The following is a 25554-nucleotide window of genomic DNA, read 5'->3' on the forward strand; positions in this document are numbered from 1 at the left end:
ATTTATTCTGTGCCAACTCTATATACTATGATGCTTCAATCAAATCTACCCAACAGCAAAATCTCACTGCTGGTTGGACTAACTGCTATTTTTTGGCAAACTGTAATTTTCTTTCTTTATTTTCTTTCGGCAGCTCAACAGGTAAATAAGATTCCCCACCTAACATTAGTTAGTGTGGTAATCATATGGGAGCATCGAGCACTGTGGACTTTGAAATAACACCATAAAAAAAGAGGTTTCTCAGAACCTTTTGAAAACAAATGTTGTGATTTTTAATTTTTGTTCATATTTATGTAACTTCTCATACACCCTAGCTTGTCAAGGTTCTACACAGTACTAGTGTAAAAGCAGTCCAGTAAATGCATACAGTCACACATAAAAAAGCTGTTGATGTATTGTGAAGAGAGTCTGCGACTGCTCTGTATAGGTTTCTTAAAGTCTTCCAAATGCTATCCGTGAATGAACTGCAGAGAGAAGTCTCAAGTGTGAGTTGAGGGGCAGTTCAGCTGAAGTCTCAATCAAGAGCTTTTCAGCTGCTAAGCTTCAGAATAAAGCAGGAGGACACCTCCTTGAAGTCTGAAAACAAAGAGCGAACACCTCACTTCATCCTCCCCACATGGGAAAAAAAAACACACACTTTCAATTTGATCTTTTACTGTATAGATATACATCTACATCAAGCAATGATTTTACTGTATGTCAACCTCAATGAGGCCATATGATGGACCCTCACCTCATAAACCATTAGGAAGATCAAATAAATGACAGTCACCTCCTCAGCCAGCCATTTGTCAGCCCATGTGCTCATTCAAAGAACACATCAAAACCATATATTTCACTGGCCACCCCATGTGAAACGCCTGACTTCCTTCAATGAGGTAAAAACACAATGGCTATTAGTTGCCTTCACTCAGGCTTATTTGCCAAATCTGCCACCCTGTCTTTCAAGTGCATGGCCACCATATAAACAGGCTGATTCACACCTTCACACACTTGATCTCAGATTGTCACGTCCTATGACTGCTCCTCCTCTTGACTGTAGATGACAGTTAAATATTCATGACATTTACTCAAGGTTTCATCGTAAAGGTTGAGTCTGCAGCATGTTGGACCCTGAGTCTGTGGCAGTCTGCTAACATTTGAAACATGTAATGTTTATAAAAACATGTAGAATTTAAGTGAGAGATAAAAAAGTATCAGTGAAATCTTTTTCTAAAGGGTCAATTCGCGCAAAACACTAAGAAACATACTGCTGTTGTAGTTTTCAATATAAATGAATTTCCTTTCACTGTTGTATTGCAGGTGGACGTAGAAATCTTGGAGACAGGCTTCTAAAAAAGCTGAAGACATAACAACAAATGATTTAATTATGTGACTAGATAACATTTATATGCCATATTTTTACTTGCTATATATATAAAAATACAAATGAATAATTCAGGGTTAAAATCATGCTTTACTAGAGGGGCAACTCAAGCAAAGTTTACATAGCCTAGTAATCCACTGAGGATACCCAGTGTCCTTAGCTGTAAACAATTTCATTTCATAAGGGCCTGAAGTCAGGATATCACCTTCTGCGCCCTCCATTTTGATTTTTCTTTCCATCTGCTGTGTGTCCACCATTTTCACAGAAATGCACAGCTAAATTGCTGAAATACCACTTTAATGTGGTCATTAATTCAGCATTGGAACTATACATAGCTTTACAGCAGATTTTGCTTGTACACCAAGTACAGTGTTTCTACAATTGAGTAAGAATTTAAAATGAGTTTGGAACATTATGTCAAGCATCTGGTACAACATTTGTCATTTACAAAAGGGCTGTTTTGTTAAAAGAATTAATAAATGACTAATTGCAAGGTCATGAAAAAAAACACGACGATGAACCCCCCGAGGTGAGGAAAGAGTTAAAAAGCCTTGCTTCATCTCTACACACTGTTTCCCTCTAGTTCGCCTGCAAGAACCCCCGATGCTCTGTGCCACCCCTTCACACACACACACACTCACCCTCACCCCTCAAGGCCCATTAAAGGCTACATTGTTTGTCAGGGGTCAGCCTGGGTTTCATTCCAAACTTTAACGTGAACCAGGAAATGCAAGTCAGGCATTTTAAGCCCCTGTCAATGGTGAAGACAAACAGCACTCTTGTGTTCCACTGCTCCCAGTATGTCTCGGCAAATGTTAAAAGGGAGCCAGCTGATTGAATGAGACATACATGAACTGCATGTGGAACTATAAGGAATGGTCTGTTCATTTCACACAGAGGAAAAGAGGTTGGATTTTCAAGAGCAGCCTAATTTTTGAGGTAGTAATTAGTTTTGCTGTGTCCTTAAATACCCCACACAGAATGCTCTCCTCTGGGCAGGTGCCAGTTTAAACAGTACCCAGGTTCATCATCTCTTTGACCCTCTGTGAGCTGCTGCATGCTGAGAACAGAGATGTATCGTGGCCAAATCTCCCTATTGTCCACACCGTGCATTCACAAAGGCTGATGTATGGTGTAAAGCAGCCCTTTGAGTGGCTGACAGAGCAACAAGGCCTGCTGCTAAAGGGGTTTTCTCTTCAGGTTTTGTCTCGGGCTTTCCATCACAATCGTGCCCAGCTGAGACAGGGAGCGGGGGTTGGAGGAATCTGCTGTACTTTTCCGCTGCTGGCACCCTCCCTCCCTCCCTCCCTCCCTTTCTGTCAGCCTTTCTTCTATCCCCGTCTTCCTCCTCATATTTCTTCTTCTCTGAAACTTATCTCTCTTACCTAGGGGTTAAAGGGAGCAGCAGTCTGCCCCAAGACCAGGACTGGTATGTACATGGACACACATCTAACACATTCATTGAGGTTAAAGGCATCTGAAGACCCTCCCTGACTCGGATCCAACATTCCTGGCAGGCCACACTGTGATGCTAATCTTTAAAGTTATGTGCATGCAGCTGCAGATTGGGCTCATCCATGAGACAATGGCGACCTGTTGACATAGCTGTCTTGATAATATAAACCTAGGCTTAGAGGCCAAATCATTTGCATCGAGTAATACCACACCAAAGATAAACTACATATTAATGTTATGCTGATGTGAGCTATATGTGATGTGACTTTGTTAAATAATGTGGGAAGAGGCCTCGACAGTAGGAGTCTGGCTCACTGTCTTTGTTTGCATCTGGAAAGATCATTTAAATGTTTTTTGTTATTCATAATACTAATGAATGTCTGCACGTGGAGTATCTTATATTCATACATTTGATTTTAACTGATGTGAGTTACTCTTTTTAAGTAGTTTGTCACCATTAACTATCTTCAATATAACACCCCATGTAATTAAAGGTCTTGTATCTTTGAAAATGTATGATACTGATGCTGTAGAATACAATCAGTCTTCATGACCATTACCTTTTTTCGATACTTTGAGACATATTAGGTTTTCTGTTAAAAAAAAATGCTCAAATACTGGCAGGTGTTTGATATAAATCAGGAACTATCAAAGAATGGGTACAACAAAAGTGAACAAATACAACATTCAGCACCATAACATGTAATTTACAGTTACTCATACTCACTGTTACGGACATATTACAGTCAATGACAAATAAGTATTAAGGTCAAACACTTATCATTAAGCTGACAAATAGTTTTTGTTGGATTTTCAGTAAAATGTTGCTATCTAATACTTTTGATGTCGTCTGCCGTTTTCCCGACAGAAAACTGGTTACCACTGCGACCACAAACATGTAACATTTGCATTAGTTGTTTCAAGTTGGTTGATGAGTGAAGCTGGTTCATTTACATCTGTCAGTTAAAAGAAATAGCACACTGGAGTAAGTCAAACAATAGAAAAAGAAATACAATCATGTGCTGCTGTTTTGTACCATAAATTCTGTGTAATACATTTTCTGTGTTGACAATAATAAAAGAGGAAACTATGTTCATTAGACGTCAACGTTGAAGCCTGTACTCTGTTCTTTCTATCCTTCGTGCCTCATGAAAAAGACAGCAGAAGCTGGTTTTAGCCCTGAGCTTTGTCGGTTCGGCACTGGCTAATAGGAACAATGAGGGGAGATTACAGCGCAGCCTTTTTTAATACACACTCATATAAAAGTACTGTTAACGAATGTTTAGCCTCTCTTTTATTAAGAGGGAGGGGTGGCTTCCCACCACAGAGTCAGCAGGAGAAACTGATATTTCCCAACAAACGTCCAGCATTAAAAATGTCGACCTTTTACATTAACAAGCCAGGACTATTTTTTGCAAAGCATCCAGTTAGTTTGACCCTGTAGGAGTGTGTGTATGTGCTGGGGGGAGGGGGAGGGGCAGTTGAAACAACACACCCCTAAGAAGATCTGCAACATGATGGACATGACGCCAGGTTTGACGAGATGGATATGTTTCAGTGAAAGTAGTAAAACGCAGCGACTGGCTGGAATGAGCAGCCTCTGTCATTGGCTATTTTTAGGCCAGCATTACAGAGTCACAGGAGTCCCTGACCTCCCCCACTGTTACTATTGATCTTCACACAGCTTCTGTCCCCTGCATCTACATCCACATAAACAACCTCTCAGCTTCCCTTTCTCTCTCTACATTGTATTTGTTTTATCCTCTGAATTAATACATTCCCCCTCTAAAACACAGAACAATACTGAAACAGAGTAGAGCTGATATGGTGACTTATAGCGGCAGAAGTGTGGGTTTAACCCTACCTCAGCTGGAGCACAACCAACATGGCCGCTGGCTAAGGGATTAACAGGGGGGAGGGGACGAATACAGTAACAAGGTTCCTCCACATGCTACACCCAAGTCCCTGAAGAAAATAGCAAATGAAGGACAAACTACCAGAAATGTACTATGAGCATTAAGTCCCTGGGGGCCAATTTTATGTTGAGGAGTAGAAAGTTACAACAAAAAACGAGTAGTAAACTGTATGATCAATAAACACAGCGAGATAAACGCTTATCAAGGGGCACACAGCATGATCAGCAGTTCCAAGACACTTTGGTGAGACACTGTGCTTTGCCATGTGGACTGTATCTTAAGAGTGAGAAAGGATCACATTCCAAATTCCTGCGATACAAGGGGAGGGGGTGGGTGGTTTGTAGTGTGAAGACTGCCAACAGAGGGTGATTTTATTTAAGATCATTCACATAAACAGCTGAATGAAGCAACAATAGAGTGCTGGGCTAAAGGCAACTTGTGGATAGCATTGTCAAGAAAAGATTGCCCACTTCACAGTGAGACATCTGAAAAAGAGCCCTGTGTGTCATTTACAAAAAAACACCAAAGGTAAAAACAAGGAAGAGGAGATTTATAAAACACAAAATGTGATCCTCTTAACTGAAACCCTGCTGATTGTGTACAGACCACAGCCACATACCAAAGATCAATACATATGGAGGCACACAGTGCAATTCACTGCTACACTGAGATACGTCATAACGCACACATAAACAAAGCACTTGAAGGCATCGATTGCAGGGAGCCCTGTGAAATCGCAATATCTCTGCTCATTAACCTGGTCGAGAATCATTAACAACTCACAGCAAAAAGCACTAACCCGGTTCATCACAGCACTAATCTAAAAGCCACGCAGCAACTGTTTACTCCAACTGCAAAGAGGATGTGGAGAAAAGCAAAATTCTGGAAATAACTGGGCTTGTAGTTGTAACAGTTGTATTGTAGTCATGATTGTTACTCCACAGCATTATAATGACTTGTTTCTCAGATATCCTACTGCAGCAGTGGCTGATATAAAACCACATACCAATCTAACAGAAGAAACAGACATTTCACTCCTTTCCATCCTTTGTACATGGATAAAAAGAAAACATTTAGTCATCAGATGACAAAGAAAATTAATTAAATACATTCTCTGATAAATCATCTCTCCTCTCCCATGCAAACACAATTCTGGTGAGTTTAAAACTGGTGCACTAAAAGCAGGCAATAGCCTTGTCTGTTAGCCTTCCTTACCTTCCCATGTATCCATTTCATGCTTCTCCCAGTCTGCCTGGACCCCATTCACACTGAACTCAGCTAGAGAAAAGCTACTGGGCCTGGTCGCCTCATGCCTCTTTTCTTTCTCTGCCTCTCTCTCTCTCCCTCTGCAACCTCTTTCCTCGACAGCCTGCCCCTTTCTGACCACAGCCTGAGCAAAGCAACACCACTGGTCACTTTACTGCCTGGTCACATGACCGCAGAGTTCAAGCCCCGGGGTCACGGCTCGGCTTGAGGTCCAATGACAGCTAGGGGTTATCTGAGTGGAACTGATAGTCCTATTTTCGCTGCCGTTTAACAATACTACTCCCCACCACCCCCTCCCAGCCCTCACCTAAATTAGCCTCCCCTCCCCTCAACCATGCCTCTGGCACTTCTGAGAAGGACCAAAGTGCATGTCCAAGCATAAACACAGATTCAAGCTGACAAAACACACAGACATTAACTAATTGAAGCACTCAGAGCAACAGAGAAGAAGGTTAAAGCTAAAGTTACACTTCACTTGGTTACAAACTGAGCACAGTGGAGAGCCAAGGGAGCTGAGGGCCACCAAGAGAAGCACTGAGGTGGATCCTGCTGATAGAACTACTTTCTGTTCTTACACATATATAAATCAAGTTTAACCTGCATGTGCTTGAGTGATCTAACAATATGTTCAATTCCCCCAACATACTATTCTGTCCATCATCTAATGTAATGTCAAGGATATTTGACACACTTGCTGGAATTGCTAATTGCTTCAAACTTTTCATGGACCAGTGTCATGTGATTTTGGCAAGCCAACTTATTGAGGTGAAAATTACTGATAGAGTGATTGTTATGTGTAGTCTATTACTTCATAATGATAAAATATTTGATAATCAGTCATTTAGAGGGTCAACTAATAATTCATTGGTATACTTGGTACACCATATGATTGTCTCTGGTTTGATTCTGGATAGGACTTTAATTTCAAATTATCAAATGAAGACTACTGAAGTATGTTGGTTTATTAAGTAGGTAAGTAAAGTTCATTTGTCTAGCACCTTTCACAGATAAATAATCGCAAAGTGCTGCACAATAATAAAGAACAATTAAAAGCAAATTATGGAAGTTAGACATTGTCATGAAAAATGCCAAATATTTGCTATTTATGGCTTCTCCAGTGTCAGAATTCCAAAAACAACTCCTTTTTTCTAACAATGTTAATAGAACTGATCTTTTTGTCAACAGAATATGCTATGAGACATCACATCACAGATATAACGGCTATACATGCGACACAAATGTCAAGGTTTACTGTTTTTGTGCTTTTCAATATAACTTTAGTCGATGAATTTTGGATTAGCGATTGGGCTCTACTTTATTTTAGTAATGACAGAAATGTGTTGAGAACTGTCTAGTACCAAATGGTACCATCAAATGTTTGATTATTTGTTGATCAGGCAGTTTCTGATTCCAATCAACATTCTTAGACTACTTCAGACTGCAGATGCTCTCTACAACATTTGACAGATTGCGAGCCTGGCTTCTGTATTTTTTTGTATTTCATTTTGTTTTGTTATATTGCCTTAAGTTATGTATCAAGTGAGGGTGTTTTTTGTATTGCACTGAAGCTACAGTATCATTATGCCTATTGTGGCAGGGGGAAAATGGTCAAAATATCAGCGCTTATCAACACATGGTCTGTAGATCCTACTCCTGTTTCCTGTTTGCACCATGGACTTCACTGGCCATCCAATTGAAAATTAACCTTGTAGGAAAGCTTGATTAAAAAACAGACAAGATCCTGCCTTAATACTGAGAGAGCTACAGAGATATCTTACCATCTAGTGGGTTCTCTTCCTTCATCCCCTCTGCCTGGCTAGGGGACCATAGTGAGAAGCATCCAGTGTTTCACCAGTGTGCCGCACCCTAAACCCTACTGCCCAACCTGAGGCTCCTCTCTACCTGATCCTCACCCCACACTACAGTGGACAAGCCTGTCCTGATCATCCAGCCAATCTTCTAGCCCACCCTCTCAAAAGCTCCACCCTACTAATACCACTTGTTCAGTCTCACAGCAGCAGCACCCTAGCCCACCCCACCCCACCCCACGGGCCCTACCCCCCATGTGAATGCTAATGACCTGGCCGTACTAAGTCACATATAAGAGGCTTTTCACATTCAAATGCAACTCAGAGAGAAGGCTCATGTGAATGCATACAGGCAAAGAGGGAACTGAGGCATGCCGCTGAGCTGGTGAAGATTCACAGAAACAGCAGTGGAGCTGTCGGTCCGGTCTGGCAGAAATATGAGGACACGAGTGACCTGTTGGTGTGATCAAAGCCAGTCTCACTGTTCTCCAGTTTACTTTACGCTTGTAGCATAAGAGCCTGCTACCATATGTCACTGTGTCAGAAGCAGGGCTTATTAGAAGGACTTGGCTGAGGTGTTGTAACAGGATACAGGTTTGCATTCAGATTTAAGCATTAATATTCTTTAAAGTTCACCAAGTGTTAACAGTTGGGGAATATGGGAGAGTTGATTAAATTAAACCTCGTTCATAAATGCAGATTTTTGACACTCTTCAAGCTGATGTACATCTTTACAAAAACAAAGTTATGGTAGTTTAATCAGCTTCTTCACCATTATTCACATTTCCTCCTACTAACAGATTCAGAAGGAGGCACTGTTGACATATTTGCATTCCAGCTGGCATAACCTTGCTTGTCAATACTAATAGGAAATCAAACCTGAGCAGTGCAGGGGGATGGAGTGAGGGGCCAATTGTCATCCTTGACCTTAGCACCTTTCCTCCCATGCTGCGAAGATGAACAGCTTAATCAACCCTGTTGCCTTTAACCTTGAACTCAACTGGAGCCAATGCAGTGCTGACGTTCTGCTGATTAACCACTGTAATGTGCGAAGGGTGCTACCTGAGACTGGGCCTGAGGCTTGGGGCTACATGCTACACCTATTGGACACTTGACGCTAACATTGCTTCTTCTGCCTCATATTGGACAGGCTCGGTGCATATTGAAGATGATTTTTCATACTGAACAGCATAATTGATTATTTTCGATGTCAGTTATTACCGCCGCAAAAGAGGTTTTGTTTTCGCCTTTGTCTGTTCAGTTGCCGGTTGGTTTGTCAGCAGGATTACACAAAAATGACTCCATGGATTTCCATGAAACGGGAAACTGGATGTTTCTCAGCCGAGAAGAGACCCTGTTAACTGTTGGTGTGGATCGTGATAACGGGACTGATCCAAGAATTTTCTTTTCAGCATCTTTAACATTGCGAGATAGGACATTCATCCACATTTTCATTAATTCATCAGGGAACAATATGGATATTGATGTAAAAAATCAAGCATGTGCTCAGATGGGGCTGTTAGGAATGGGTGAATACAATATGATTCTGTACCAAATAACTGGATTTTTTTTATCGATCTATTATTCTGTTACAACACAACAGACCACGCACGACAACAGATTGAGATTCCATCTGCATCGTTTGTTGTCCTAGAGTGAGGGTCAACAACCTGCGGGCCCATGGCCTTGACAAAAAAATTACATGGAAATCAATAAGTTATTATTTATCATCACTGCAGTAGGCCTAGTGTTATTCTTACATTCTCTGATTGTAAAAATGCATAGCGTACACACAAAATAGTATATGTTCTCACAAGTCTTGATTTTGTCAATAAATTGAATGACCCTGAGTAAATATTGGTGTGATTATGTTCAGGCTGGATGCTTGACTATAATGGCTGAGGAAAAAAAAAGGAGAGGATTACTTCAAAATTACATAGTATCTGGATTACTCTTCTATTTCAAAGTAGCCTTCACATGGTAGTAGATATTATTTTTCTTACTTCACATGTGTTCAGTTTTGTGTTTTGTTGGTTACGGAATCACCCTATAAAAATAAAAAAAATGTTATCAGTTTTCTTTCTTAAAGACTTGTTTGTGATCTAATGAAAGCACGATTATTGTTATTATTTGAAATGCAATTTTAAAATTGTGCACAGTCCCCAGTTAAAATAAACAATAACAATCAATAATAACATACATCACATACATACACAATGCATTTAGCACAAGAGGCTAAACTGTATATATTTTAATTGGATCACAGTTGTTGAATGTGGTTTTTGAATTAAAACTACACCATATTACAACTGTTAAGAGTAAGATAACAAAATAAATGAAGCCATTTGTAAAAGGGGCTCATCTGTATCTTATCAGTTAAACTATACTTACTATTTAGAACATTAATCTCAATAATCAAAATTAAATTCCTTTTTTCTAACAATGTTAAAAGAACTGATCTTTTTGTCAACAGAATATGCTATGAGACATCAGATCACAGATATAACGGCTATACATGCGACACAAATGTCAAGGTTTACTGTTTTTGTGCTTTTCAATATAACTTTAGTCGATGAATTTTGGATTAGCGATTGGGCTCTACTTTATTTTAGTAATGACAGAAATGTGTTGAGAACTGTCTAGTACCAAATGGTACCATCAAATGTTTGATTATTTGTTGATCAGGCAGTTTCTGATTCCAATCAACATTCTTAGACTACTTCAGACTGCAGATGCTCTCTACAAGAAAGCTGCTTCAGCTGTTGAGCTTTCTATGCAGCTTTAAATAATAGAACTATAAAAATATAATATATAAATTAATTTAACACATATGTACTAGAGTTAAATCATCTCAGACCCACTGTCGAACGTCACAGAGTTTCTCATTTAAGACTTAAAAACACATGTTCTTGTACTTCTCATTATTAGTGTATTTAAAGTGAAATGTTGATCTTAAATCAGCCTCAGGCAGCCCGTTGAGTCCTCATACAGCACTGTTTGTTCCTGTCTACTAGTTGTTCCTGAGGCACATGCAGCATAACCCTTTTTAAATTAGCCAAAGTTGTTAGCTAAAATGCTAATGTTATTCAATGTCAGCCTGAATGAGCTGTTCTGTGGCTTGTTTTCTGCATTTCCCTAAACATTAGAGTAACAAAGGGCATTTCTTTTGTTTGAGCTCCCCTCCCCCCTCTGCACACTGTCACACAGGCCAAACCTCTCCACTTCAGACAAAGAACTTCAAGAAAAACAGGAATAGGCCACACCGCCCACGTTCCCATGTATTTATCTATTTATTTATTTGAATGTTTATATGTATTGGGACAAGTATGTAGCATAACATACATGCTGATGCCCCAAAGCAAGCCTCAGCACCAATCAGAGAAGAATCATGTGTTTGTTGTTGAAAGAAAAGAAAGCTTTTCCCAGGCACCTCCACACTTTGCCATCTCTCAGCAGAAAACAACCGACTGTCAGTCTATGGTGAATATATAACCAAACCAGAGAGAAAGATTGATATGAATCCTGCATTTAACTTGTATTAACTTTTAGATAGGAGTTAATAATAGGATGGAGGTTGGGTTTCAGCCTGTTTACAGGAGTTGAAACCTGAAATCAGCAGCCCCCCCTCAACAATGTCTCTTCACAGAAAGGTTTCTCTCAGTGAAGAATCTTTTAAATTAACAAACAGGAGGAACAAAACTTTGAGAAATACATTTGTGAAACATTTTTTCTCTGTCAGAACATCTGGATTTCTGTTACCGATTAATAGGAACACACGCAGTGTGGGATTTTAAATCTTATTTTGTAGCCACTGAAATAGTACAAGTATAACATTTTCTGTCTCAGTAAGTCAAATAAATGGCGGGTTAGTTTCTATACTCATAATTTAATGTATCCCTTATGTTGGATTAGGTCCACTAGTTTCTTTAAAGATGTTGACTGTAAAGATTTAAAAAGCTGATAAATGCAGAATTCTCAAAAGGTTAGTTCAAACTAACAATCTGTTTTATTCTTTTATTTTTCATTTAGCTGAAAACATTTTAACATCTTATTTACAGAGAAAAAGCAGCATTTGCTTTTGATCAGCTGAATCCAGACATGTTTAGTATTTCTAACTAATACATGAGAATGTTTGATCAATTATCCAAATAGTCACTGAGTGGCCCTCTGGCAATCAATTGTCTAACATTTTATTTTTTTAATAACTTTATCTCTTTAGGCTTCTTTCAAATGAAGAAATTAAAAAAGCCAAAGCCTATGATGAGGAGGGCACACGTAGACATTGATTTGTTTAAATGGGTCAAAAGGCAAAAGAATGAGTACCACACTGTACATGGACTGTCACAGCACATGGTGTACGGTTAGCCTCTGACTGTTCTGCTCTCAGGACTCTTGACGAGTCACCTCAGAGGCTGCTGGCTCTGTTTGTTCGACTTGATCGAGGCTGTACGGGAGCTGACCTCAGCGTTTCAGGTTGTGTCCACTCCTACAGATTAGGTTTACAATGATCCATGTTACATCCCCCGGATGCATTTGCTTTTTGGATCCCTGATGACCCGCAGATCAATGCAGCTGTTCTCGGTCTGAACTTCCAAAGGGCATATAAAACTGAGGTGACCTGGCAACCATATTGGAGTTAATGACCACTACAACAGCCACTCACACGAGCACCCTCAGGCATTCTTCATGTTTTAATTGTGCTAATGGGGAGTTATTAATAGACTCCAATCCTCTGTTAGCAATTATTTGAGTTGATCAACATAAAACTTTGGTGTTAATATCTGAAAAGGTGCCTTCATCGTGCCTACATCCATACAACTTATCCTGCAGTAGAAACCGTAATTGCTGATGCTCACAGATACTCTAAATCCAATCATCAAATTCACCATGTGTTAGCCGGAACAAAATACAATCTGGTGGTTTGTTTGTTTTTTGTTAGTAAACCAATGTGACCAAACATTAGGTTGTAATTCTTGCTTGGTTACACACTGGGGTTGGACAGGGCTGGATTAACCTGGGGCCCTGGGGCAAACAATTGATCACCTGTGGTTGCAGAAGTTAAGCCAGGATAAACTTTCTGGATCTCTGCAACACATCTAATCTATTTTATTTTGTTCATTAAGTTGATTTTATCAAGTATAAGAGATAATCCTGACACGTTTAACATTAAACATTAAGCCTTTCGATTAATGTGCTTTGACCTTTATGGAAAAGTGACCTGTGGGATTAATCAAACATGACAATGAAATATAAAAATGGCAGCACATTTATGTGATGAATCACGTGATTGAAGGAATGTCATGACACAGCTGAAAAGCACGGGTGTATGTGATCAAATTAACAACTCTTCACATCATGAGTAACACCTGTGCTTTTCAAACTACGACAAGTCAAATTATCTGCTGTGACAAGGCCTATATCATTTACATCCAGTATTTCCATTAATACAGATCTCAAAGGAAACATCCACCCTCACATCCTCGAGCACTTTCACAAGTCTTGTATGTTCTCTGCATTCCAGTTATTTTAGGATAAAGTGTTATAATGAACTATTTTAAATTGTCACTCTACCCCACCCCGCCTGATCCACTTTCTCTTCAGTGGCTGATCTCCCAGAATTCCTTTCACCTCTTACCGGAAAACCTAAGTCCTGTTGCTGCATTTCACTTTGTGGGGAAATCGGCCTCCGTGGCTCTCCTACACTGGATTTCTTTCTTTAGGATTGCAGATTGAGTAAAAAGAGCACCACTAAAAACCATGATGATTGTGTTTCATGATATCAAACTCTACCATCAGAGGATTTGTACAAAAGGCAGGTAAAAAACAATTTTTATTTGAGTTGGTGTGCCCCCATCTCTCATCTGTCTGTGTCTTGCTTGGTTGCCTTTATTCCTGCCTTAATAAAAACACAACCACTCTCACCTTATTGTCCTTGCAGTTGTTTTAGTCAAGCAAATGGAGTGTGTTTTACGTTGGATAAGACTATTTTAGATATCCATCATTACATCGTAAGAATGTGGAAGAGCTGTTTCATGAATATATTAATCATTTACTAAACTTACAGAGGCTTAAACATAACCAGGATAAATGATTGACATGACATGAAAACATGGCATGGAAGTTCAAAATCAATTATCTACTGGAGAATAATGCTGATTGTATCCATAAGATGACATTTTAACACTTGTAATTGTATGAATGAATGTATGAATTACTTGATTAATCGTTGTAAAAAAAAAGTTGCTTTTCAACCAGGTTCAACCTGCTTGCTTGGTCTCATTAATTGCCCAAACACCCAAAGGATTTTATATGTATTTTATATGAAACAAAAAAAAAACATGAATGATTAAAATAATTGACAGAAATAAAGAAGTTGAACTTTCCTGCAGTTGAGTCAGAATCTGACACAAAGAGAACAGTTGCCATGTCAGCATTAGCAGAGGGCAAAGGTTAAAGGGAAAATCTGCCATCTTCAAAAACAAAACCTGGGCTCTTCACGTCTAAACATTTAAACCTTTTTTTTGTTTTTTTCCAAGGTCAACATATGGGTGCAGAGGATGTTATGGACAAGAATACACATCACAATGTTTTTGCTGACTCTGTATTCAGCCACATTAATCCACCAGTGTACTGCTGAAAAAATGCACCAGAGAGAGTCTGAGGCTGCAGCTCCACTACACAGCCATGACACCACTTCAAACTCAGAAACTCTACTTTTCCAATGTTTTTTGTTCTTTTACTATCTATTTTATGTGTGAGCCTGTTGGAGGGCAAATATGAAGACTCCTACAGTCTGGGGCGATGTTGGACTAATGCTGAAAAATCAGTTACCTACATTCAACCTACTATGACTGTCCCTCAATATTCCAAGCTGCTGTTGGTAGTAAGCTGGCATCAGATCTGCTATCATACAGAAACCCATTCAGTGTGTGTGTTGATGTGAATGTACTTGATATCCACACCCGGAGGATAACAATATAGCTACATATGTAAAAGAAAAGATCAAAGATATTTTTGATGATCAAGGTTGTGTAACTTTGATTAGCACCCAGCAGCTGCCTTGCTCAGTGGGTGTGGATCAGAGGCTCACCCGCAATGCGTCTTGGTAAGTTTAGTCACTGCTGGAATGCCTCAGCTTTCTCTGTCAATACAGCATGCGCACTGAGGAATGTATTACTTCAGCTGAGCTCTGACAATAAAGAAGACGCCTGATTCTGAATTGGATGTTGAACCCTTATACGGATAAAACACACTGAGTCGTACACACACAGAAAGACAAAAAGGGTTTCACTGCATTTTTAGTTCCACTAAAAATATGCAAACCAAATGTATGTTTTCATATTATAAATTGGACTCAAAATTGATGAAAATATATAAGATATAAGTATACTGGCTAACAGAAGGGCCAAATTAACCATTAACCTCCTAATGTCATAAGGATGTGCATTGTGTTAATAATTAAACTTAACATTTTGTTTGTTTTAAATTCATCACCCAAAAATGTGTATGAACCAAGTAAACATGGTATAAACTTCAAAATGAAATGATCAAAGACCAGATGTTAAACTCTTCTGGTAGGGGCCTCAAGACCAGGAAGTAATCCAGATGTGGCCTTTATCATGTATGTTGCTTGTGAACCTAGAGCCTTCAGGCTTTCACAGTTTAAAGACGTTATGGTTTTAGGAGTAATTGATTTTTTTATTTCTTTTATTTCTGTTTAAACAGAAAGATTACACGCAGCTCGAAAACTGAGATCTTTTATATATTTTTAGCTCTTACATGGTAGAAACTACAAAACCTATAGAGGACAAACACTTACTGTTGACAGCTTTCAAGAAATGCAGCACCATCACACGGTGGTGGTGGTGCTGGTGGTGGTGGTGGGTGTTTCTGGGCTCAGCAGCACCACACTCCCCCACCAGAGGGCGGTATCATACAAACCTGGCGCCACATAAGTCAGCAGCGTGAGCTGACTTGTTCACTAACAAATACTAACAGGCTGATCAAAGTGGAGCGACGTGTGACCTGAGAGGCAGCAGAGCAGCCATTATAATCTATAGATGTGGGCCAGCAGCTTTGATGATGGAGGGCGCTGAGGGGGCTCTGACTCGGCTCTGACTCCTGATCGTCTTATCTGCTGCCAAACAACCAACGCCACCTTTGACGTTGTTTGGTTTCTGTTCACAGAAGTGGTTTCTCTTTCAGTGGTGATTGACTGTTCTGGATCAAAATATAAATTTTATGATGTTTGTGTTGCAAAACGTTATGTATCCATTTTGGAGACAGAAAAGTATGTCCATGGATCTCTGAGTGTATATTCACAAGTGAACTCTTGCTTCGTGCCAAATATTTGTAAGACTAGCTCTACAATTACTCAAAAGGTGGCTGAGACTCCTCACACAGATCAAATAAATGCAGGCAAGTCCAAACAAAAAACATCACAAACAGGTTTTAGAGGTAACTTCACAGTGGAGACCCCACCCCAAAACATCATGTACCTAACTGGCATGAAGCCTCTACTCATACAGCTGACGGAGGTTACAGGTGCTGCTGCGGAAAACCTTGTCAAAAGGGGTTTCCCCCTTCTATCTCATTGGAATAGAACGTTAACAGTTATCGATAAGTGACAGTTGTAACATCTGAGCTAGTGAGCGAGTCATGATACAAGATCAATTGTATAGTACAACAAAATTGGCTGCTGCTGGAAAATGAAAACATTATTGAGCATCTGCGTCTATATTTTTGAACTATTTACACACAAGTTGCAGCATTTAATCCCTTCAGTTGTAAGCAACATGTAGACAGACACAATGAAAAGCAGAATGAGTTAGATATGAGTGCTTAAGGATTGTATAGAATAGAATAGTTATGCAGACTTTATACAGTTGCACATTAACACTTTCCATGTACTGATCTGTAATATAGTCAATAGATCCTAGAACAAATATCACTTTACATGCCATGAAGCCACAATCAGACACAATCTGGCATCTCCAACTGTGCATTTCAAAGAAGGATGGGCAACAAGACATAGAATCTGTGTCTTCTGTAATGACAGGTTAGGTTGGCAGCAGGGTGTCTCCAATGTCTCCTTCAAGAGAACGCTTGCTGAAGCCTGAGCCTGTCAAATTACAGTGGGATCCCACCTCACTTCCCACTCCCTCTTCCCTTCATCTGTCTGCCGTATATCTCCTCACTGCCACTCCTTTTGTGTGTCCGTCAGTGTGAAACTAGTACAAGTCATTTTGGAATTCTGAACACTAAAACAGATCTGTGCAGTGCTCATGCCCCAAGCACCCCCAAAATCTTAGAGAAACACTGGACAGAAAGGTGTGTGAGATGCTTTCACAGTATTCCTGGAATTCCCTCAAAGGAAGATTTTCAAAATGGCAGCCGTGAGTGACTCTGGATGTGCTGCACACTGAGAAGTATTTGCTAGAATATCTAAGACTAAAAGATAACCAACCTTCAGCTCCCGCTTTGAGGTCCAGACTTCATCTGTATACTTTGAGAAAATATTGGAAGATTCAGACTTTTAATATATCACACTGATAAAAAGCGATGGCTCTCAGAGGCCATTTTCTGCAGTGGGTAACAATAGAGGTCCCTACAGTATCGCCTCTTTAGCCCTTCCCCTCCCATATTCCTCATCCCTGCTTTGTCCATATCTAGCTCATCCCCTATTTTTCTCTCATCCAACACCCCCCTCGTCATATACTCTCACCCCCCCTCCCATCCCACTCTATCTCTTAACACACCCCCCCTCCTTTTCTGTCCAGCCCTCCTCTTCTTGCTCCAGAACTGTCAGATGGCATTAGTTCCTTTCACGCTCATGGCCTGTAGGAATAACAGCCGTGAACCTTGCCGAACAGCGCCATTCTCCTGCTCCAGTTAGCTCTCCACTCAGCACAGGCTGTTGCGCAAATACCAATGTTATTCACGTTGTGCCCCTTCACTTACACAACATGCCCCACTAAAGGGCACCAAGTTAGGCAGACGCAATTCTCAGCGAAGAAGGTCAGGGCGCTGAGTAAAGATACGCGCATATTGTATAACACGGTCACGCTCGTTCATAATTATCAGCTCGTCCCTCTGACTCAAGGATCGACCCACAGCTTTGCTAAGATCTGGCTCACGTGGATCAAAAACGGATCCACTTCTTATCTACTTATGGAGCCACAGGCCAAATTTTTGTTAAATATATCGTGCTCAGCTTATTTCCCATGAAGATTCAGCTGCAGGGCAAGTTGTGGTTGGTATTAAAAGCCCACTGTGACCAATAAGCTGTAAAACGTGCAGACGTTTTTATTGTGCGGAGAAACAGGGTAAAATGATTCCGATATGGTGAGCATACATGTAACAGATGCTTCAAACAGGCTGCTGATTTTCACGCCAAAGCCCGTCCACTAGTTACTATATTCCACTGTGAACTGATTATTACCACCTTTAACACTCTTGTATTTTCAAAATCATCATATGTAATGAAATCATAAACACTTAGTTCAGATTTAATGGCAGATGACTGCTGACATTGGGTGGAACACCACGAAGTAGGGGAGGAGGAATGAACCAGGCCGAACCTGCATCCCGCAGGAGGAGAAACTGAACACCTGAAACTGATCTAACCCAGTCGGAGAGGAGATTTCTACTCATAGCTGTTGTCACTGTGTCCACATTGATTATCTGTCAATTTCATTGAATAGTTTGGGGAGTTTCAGACATAAAGCATGAATAATTACTTAGCTTAACATACTTAGTTTTGACTTTTAGGGGGGACCCCAGATCCTGTAAGCCAGTAAAAATAAATGTGTGAGGTGTGAACCTGATGATTAAACTAAGTATTAGCACTGCAATAATTGATTAATACACTCTTAAATTACTCACAAGTGTGAAAGAATGTAAACACTGCAAATACATTCTGGAGGGGGGGATCTGTATGGGCGATGCAATTATCAGTTTGACAAGTAAGCACAGCTAGATTAAAACGAATATGAGGAGAGTGTAATTTCTCATCTCTCTGTACTCGACAAGCCCAGCATGGAAGGAAGGCTTAGAGGCTAATAATCAAAGCAGATTAGGCCAAGCTCTGATAGATGCTATGCAAGCCTGCTAATCATCCGAGCGATAACTATGAATCATCCAATCACAGTCAGAATAAGCAGTGAGTTTCAAATTACGGTTCTGATGGAATGATCTCTGTATCAGCAACCGATCAAAGTGTCTCTCTTTGACTTCCATTTGCCTCCTCTAGCCCATGTCGCAGTAATTCGTCCGTGTTAATACAGTATGTGTAAGTCGGTGCATATTAAGTGTGGTGAAGAAGGGTGGGCGGAAACACTGGAGCTTCAGAGCACCGGTGTGACTGTGATCTCCGGCCTGCCTGCCCTGTGATTTAGCCTGGAAATGACAGACTTGCCCCTCATTGGGCTACGGGAGGAGAGCTAATGACATGCTGCGTGGGCTAACATGACTATTAGCCCACTCTGAGCAGTAGGAACTGACAGGAACACAATTCTGTCATTACGCCCTGAGGAGACCTCTAATCAGGGAGGCAGGGACACTTGGAGAGGCCAGTCACACTGCTTTTGGTGTGGAGACAAAGAGGTAACTGACTGGCACTGTGTTACCTAAACCCTTAGGAGGGCCAACAGGCTGATGTGCAACTTTCAGTTAAAACAAGTGTCATGCAGGTTGCAGACATGTGAGAAATAGTATTAGGAATCATTTCAAAAGATTTAAATTTTAAGCACACATTGCCTTTTTTACATGCTTGAGCAGCAGTAACATGATTCAAACATATTTGACCAAGTTGCTGCTACTTGTAATGATATGCAATGAGCTTGGTAGCACCTATTCTTTTTACATGCTCAATATCTTTGATTTGTCTGTCTGCAGATCAGTTGTGCAGAAAGCATTTAACATTAAAAAATTATACCAGTAAATTCTATGGCTGGGAAAAACACTAAAGTATACCATCAATTAATCTAACAAACACAATGTAATTGTTATGAATGAAAGGTTGAGCTCATAAGCAGCAATCATAACCATTTGATTCAACACCCTCAGGTATTTTGTTGCTCTCACCATACTTGGTACTGGCTTTACAATCTGCATATATTTTACTATCAAAATGTGTATATACTCAGACCTGCATAGTAGTCTGCCCTGAGAGCGGGATCCCTCCTCTGTTGGTCTTCTTAAAATGGCAGTTTTCAGTTTTCAGTCTTTTCTGGAGAGCTTTTCCTTGTCCGAATTGTGGATCTGAAGGCTGAGGGTGTTGCATGCTGTGTAGCTTGTTAAACCCCTTGAGGCTAATTGTAATTTGTGAAAGGCTATTTGAATAAAGATTGATTTGACTGAGACAATTCACTGCCTTCTAACGCCTCTCCACTTGTGCCACAGTTATACAAAAAACTGATGGAAATTAAATGTCCCATTATTTGTATGTGTTACACTTGTGGACACAGTGACTGTTGTTGAGTAAAAGTTACATTGTCTTTCTGTAATTATTTGGTGTATAGATCCTCTTGAAAACAGTAAAACGACTCTGCAATATATTTAAGAGCCAATAGTGATGTTATGAAATGTCACCAAGAGTACAAACAGTTTTTTCCCCTGAAATCATTTTGTTCCAACTTGACTATTTCTATTTGGGTTAGGAAAAATATCATATTTTGGCAGAATACCTGGTTTTGTTGCCACACAAAAAGGCTGGAGATGTCCCAACATCTTGGAAAATGCAGTGATTTCACACATCCAAATGTTGAATCCAAGTCTTCAACTGTGGTCACTGGCTTTGAAGCCAGAACATACAGCACAGGGTTTCATAACGAAATTAAAGTTTGTAAACTCCTTCATGCTACACAAATTACAGAACATACATACAGTTATTAACATAGAAATATATACGTAGTGCATCTTTCGAATCTGTGTCAGAGTGAATGTAAGAAGCAGCAAAAAGATGGAGATCATAATGTGGTCAGCATCTTCATATCAAAAGTTCAACATCAGCTAAACACTGTCCATCAACTCTGACTGTGTGTGAGCACCAAGCATTGATGTTGTAAAAGCAGATTTCGTCTCTCATCCACTGTAGTCCTGCGCTCTGTCTGCCAGGTGGAGAAGCAGTGATGGTGTCTCTTAATCCAAAACACTTGCTCTCTTCTCCAATGCTGATGACAGTATCTCTATTAGGAGTAACTGACTGCTACATCATCGTGCGCCACTGTTGCCATAGCAAGCCAACATGGTATGTATGACACACGCAAATTTAAACAAATGAGTGGTTTACAGAAACGTTACCTGCCAAAATATTAACCTGACCACAGGGGGGTTTTTTTCTGTATTTTAACAAGTCACTGAGAAATTAAATATCCGTCACCTTTTTGCAGCTTTTGAATTTGTACTTAATTTAGCAATACATTTGTTTATATTTCACTGCCATTAGTCCTACCTTGCTATGCTGCTTTTTACAGGGCAGATACTAAGTTTTCCTTGTGAAAGGGATGCTGAAAATGACCGTCTGACTCAAACAGAGATAGAAACTGAATCTGCTGCTCTAAACAATGTGTCCCCTCAGCTCTGCTGCTCTGCTGCATGTTATGTCTGTGGTGGAAACATAATACACATGTTTTATGTTTTTTAACTAACTGTATATCTGTGGATTTGCTGCCATAGACATGCTATACCCTGCTTGTAATTACTCCAAGAAAATCTTTTTTTACATGGCTCATTTTATATCAAATTTGGCATTAAATAGCAAATTCAAAAGATTTCTTGAGCTGGTTGTGGTGTTATAAAAACGTACTGCACCAGCAAGGAGCAACTATATCAGAACAGAACACACATATATTCCATTTCCCCCCTCTGTGTTATGCACTGTATATCAGCAAATATATAACTTCGCCACATACCTGACACTGTGTGAAATGTCCTTATGCAGTAAACCCCACTCATCTTACACTTCAAGCGGATTAAAGCGAAGACTGAAAATTATAAGGAAACAGCGCTGAGGCAGGTTTGTCCAGGAACATTCTTCCTTGCAGTAGGTGGAACACAGGAATGTGACAAGCCTCCATGCTGTAGCCCACAGCCTGTATCACTGTGTTAATCATACATTATAATCAGTACAGTTACATACCTACCTGTCTGGGTACTGGGTTGTGACAGTATAGAAAGATCCAGATTCCACTCATCTGTTTTAAACCAGATCTGCTCTACTAGATGTTCAATATTGATTTACCATGCATTTCATTTTCATAAAAAAACACTAATTCAAAATGTTTTCATTGTGTTGCTAGAGTTCTGCATGGGCCTAGAACCAGAAACCAGTTGGTACTTGCATCTTTGAGACTGGACCAAACTGAACCAACGTAGTTCTGCCAAATTCAAACTTCAAACTACCATCTACCTGGCTCTTGCCAGTGGGCATCGTGTATCTACTGGCTACACAAAACATGCCTGTACACGAATAACTGGCACCATCAGAGACAGTAATAGAGATATTTCTTGATAAAATACATCTGAAAATACCCAAACAATGGCCTGACATGTGCCTGACGCTTTGTATCAAAATGCAAAAGTCGAAGTAGTGGTGGCAGTAGTAGTGATAGCCTAAGAAGCATTATTTGGCTCTTATCTGATACCGCGTTTCCACCAACTCCAGCATCTACACAGGTATTTAAATGCAGGTCAACTCACTAAAAATCACCACATGCCCCCATTTCCACTTTCCAAGGCAGCCCATCTGTTGCAGCAATAGCACTGACAATTGTGCTGATACTATCAAGTGATGCAGTATACAAGGTAAATTTACTGTCACAGCTTCTGTAGGAAGTAGAGTCTTTCATCACTGAGAATCTAAGGAACCTGAAACTGTTCACCTGCTCAACCTCAGCTCGAATGGTGTAGGCAGAGGTGTGTGCCTTGCCTCCTTTTTTCTAAAATCACCAATCAGCGCCTTTGTTACACTAATTTTGAGAAGTAAATTGTTCTCTGTGAAGGACATTGTTGATTTCCTCCCAGTGTGGACCCTACCATTGTTTATTATGTTGCCGATGATGGTGTCAACTGGTGGAAATTGAAGAATATCTATTCAATTATTAAATAAATTATTGAGGCACTGTATTAGAGAAAGAGAAAGCAAGAAATCTCTGTCTGTCTGTGTGTGTGTGTGTGTGTGTGTGTGTGTGTGTGTGTGTGTGTGTGTGTGTGTGTGTGTGTGTGTGTGTGTGTGTTCCTCAAATATCTCTGCGGATCAGGATCAGACTGACCTGAGACTTTCAACATGGCTGCTGCGTGGTTCAGTGGTGTGCAATAAGCATTTGCTTGGACTGCAATGATACCGTGAATAAATTATTTAATAAATGCTTTACAAATTCTGCAAGCATTGTCCACCAGAGCCACCACAGTCACGTGGGCACCAGAGCCAATCACTGCAGAGCCCACCACGACCCCCCACCCCCACCTCCTGATTTGACGGACGCACGGGTGCTTTGTACCTGCAGCGGCGCGAGCTGGAGCAGTATATAGCCAGCGGTTTGCTCCCGTTCTGTGCATCTAAACTGACTGTTGTGGATAAATTACACTAAACGAGTCCGGACCGAGTCTGTTCGGGTCTGAGGAGATCCGGAGACGCGCGGACAGCAAAGTGGAATCAGATCTGTGGATGTTCGTGTGTAGCTAGCCGCTAGCGGCTAGCTACACGGCCCGGCTCCCGATCGAGGCAACAGACCAGACTCACCGGCACGTCCAAACCCGGTCTTGGGGTAAATAATGTCCGCCATGCTTTTTCGCGAACATTGCCATCACGTTTGCTTTGTGTCTGGTGCAGAAGAAACGGTAAAAACGGGCTTTTGTCATGAAAGTGTCCAAGCAGCAAGTTTGGTTGTTGAGGAACAGGAAGTTGTGGGAGGGACCTAGGCGGATGATTGACAGGCAACAACGGTCGGTGTATAGACAGCGATATTGAGAGTTGAGAGATTTGTGACATTTAGCGTGTTTGGAGTGTATAGTTAGTGTGTTATGTAGTGTTAAAGGAGTCATCACCTGGTTTTTTACATATCCAGTCCCTCTTGGATCGCTTTGGATCAATTCTTAAAACTTATTAGAAAAAAAATAAATTAAAAAAATCCAACATAGAGCTTGTTCTGACCCTTTTTCATACCGCGACTTTCTCCCGCGAGATTATGCACGAGGTTTTGACCGGTCCGGATGTGCATTGTATTAATATGTAATGAGGCGCGCGTTGATTGGCCGCAGGAAGGACAGAGCCGGAATGGGGGGCGAGCCTGCATGCACACAGACTCCAAAACATAAACAGCCCCCTGTCATGGCGCACACACTAAATGACGAACCTTACGGAATTCAGGCATTTATGTACGAGCCGGAGTCGGAAACCGAACGGGAGAGTGAAGAGGCAGAGACGGTGGAAGAGACACGTTTACAGCAGGATGTCTCTGAATGGTAAATTCTTTGTTTTTTCCTTCTTACTTTTCACACTCGTGTTTTACATGTAAGACCTGAGTTTTAATGCTGGCGGTCACGATGTATGGCGTGAAAATGACAGAGAAATGAGCAGACTCGGCGTGCTCACTCAGAAAGTCTGGCTGAGGACGGCTGTGAGCCGATGCTTAATATGCAAGTAGCCTCCTGTGGTAACGTCACCACAGGAGCTGAGTCAAAATCTCGTGCTTTAGGAACGCGCACTACGCGAAAAAGAGCCAAAGCGAAAAAAATAAGCCACTTTCAAACTCCAGCTTTTCAGGCAAGTTTCAACAGAGGTCCAACACCAATATGCATGATTTAACGAGAGAAATTGCGATTTCCGGGTGATGACTCCTTTAAGTGTGTAGTGGAGTCGTTTTTTTGTTTAATGAGTCAAAACAATTAGGAGACTGCTGAATGAGCATTGCCTGCATTTAAATGTAAATAGTTACATGTAACTTTGTAAATTTTTAAGGTGTATGCACGTATTTAGCAAACAACAATTTATATTTGCAATATAAGTGATAAAAAATGGTTTGTTAAACATATTTGTGGTTTTCACAGTAAACAAATCTAACTTTTTCTACTCTGATTTTATGTTTTTTTGTGATTTTAGGTCCATTGTGTTAATACAGTATGTCAAAATAAAAAAGTAACTACACAGTCACATGTGAGGTTGTGCCAAGTAAATAATGACACCAAGTAAATAGTTTTTAAGGGGAAATATAATGGCAAAATCAAGAATAGTCAAAAACGGCCAAATATACCCTGGAATATCGGATTTCACAACAAATCTAAATATCCCTGACGTCCCACCTTCAAACACAGCCTCATTTGGCCATCCATGAAAAAGCTGCTTAACCTCCCACTTTTCTATAGGAATACATTTTTCTTACGGGCACTGCACTAGTGCAGTAAATTAAAGGATGCTGTTTTTTAAATAGTTTTCCATCTGTCTCCTTTCAAGCTGAGGTTGAGTCTAATACGGATCATATTCATTCTCGGACATGCAGTGGTGAAGTCTTTGGGATAGAAGCTCTGAAGCTAGCTGGTAGACGTTTAATTATTGTGGTGATACTCACTGAAGAGTGCCTCAGACTTAAACTAGAATCACTGGCATGGCTGACCGAAGACTTTGTGAGCTAGAATCCAGGCTCAGGCCTGTGTGAGCTGACCAATCAGATCAGAGACTACAAGATTAGCTTAGCATGTGCCTTAAGGAAGACTTGACTAAGACTGAACTTGTCAGACGGGATGA

General features: G+C 40.5%; 1 protein-coding gene across 2 annotated transcripts in view; it reads right to left on the bottom strand.

Moving 5' to 3' along the window:
- nr6a1a (nuclear receptor subfamily 6, group A, member 1a) overlaps positions 1-25554 on the bottom strand; it is a 91137-nt gene that overhangs the window by 18536 nt on the left and 47047 nt on the right. Inside the window, exon 1 of one of the 2 annotated variants that reach the window (XM_030417936.1) lies at positions 5953-6097. The exons of the other annotated variant lie outside the window; for it this stretch is intronic. Coding sequence (XP_030273796.1) covers positions 5953-5968 — 16 coding nt within the window. The 5' untranslated portion in view covers positions 5969-6097. Of the gene's footprint in view, positions 1-5952; positions 6098-25554 lie in introns of those variants that run through there. 2 annotated transcript variants of the gene reach the window in all.

Source organism: Sparus aurata, chromosome 5 (genome assembly GCF_900880675.1).
Source record: "Sparus aurata chromosome 5, fSpaAur1.1, whole genome shotgun sequence".
In the NCBI taxonomy this organism is placed as follows: domain Eukaryota; kingdom Metazoa; phylum Chordata; class Actinopteri; order Spariformes; family Sparidae; genus Sparus; species Sparus aurata.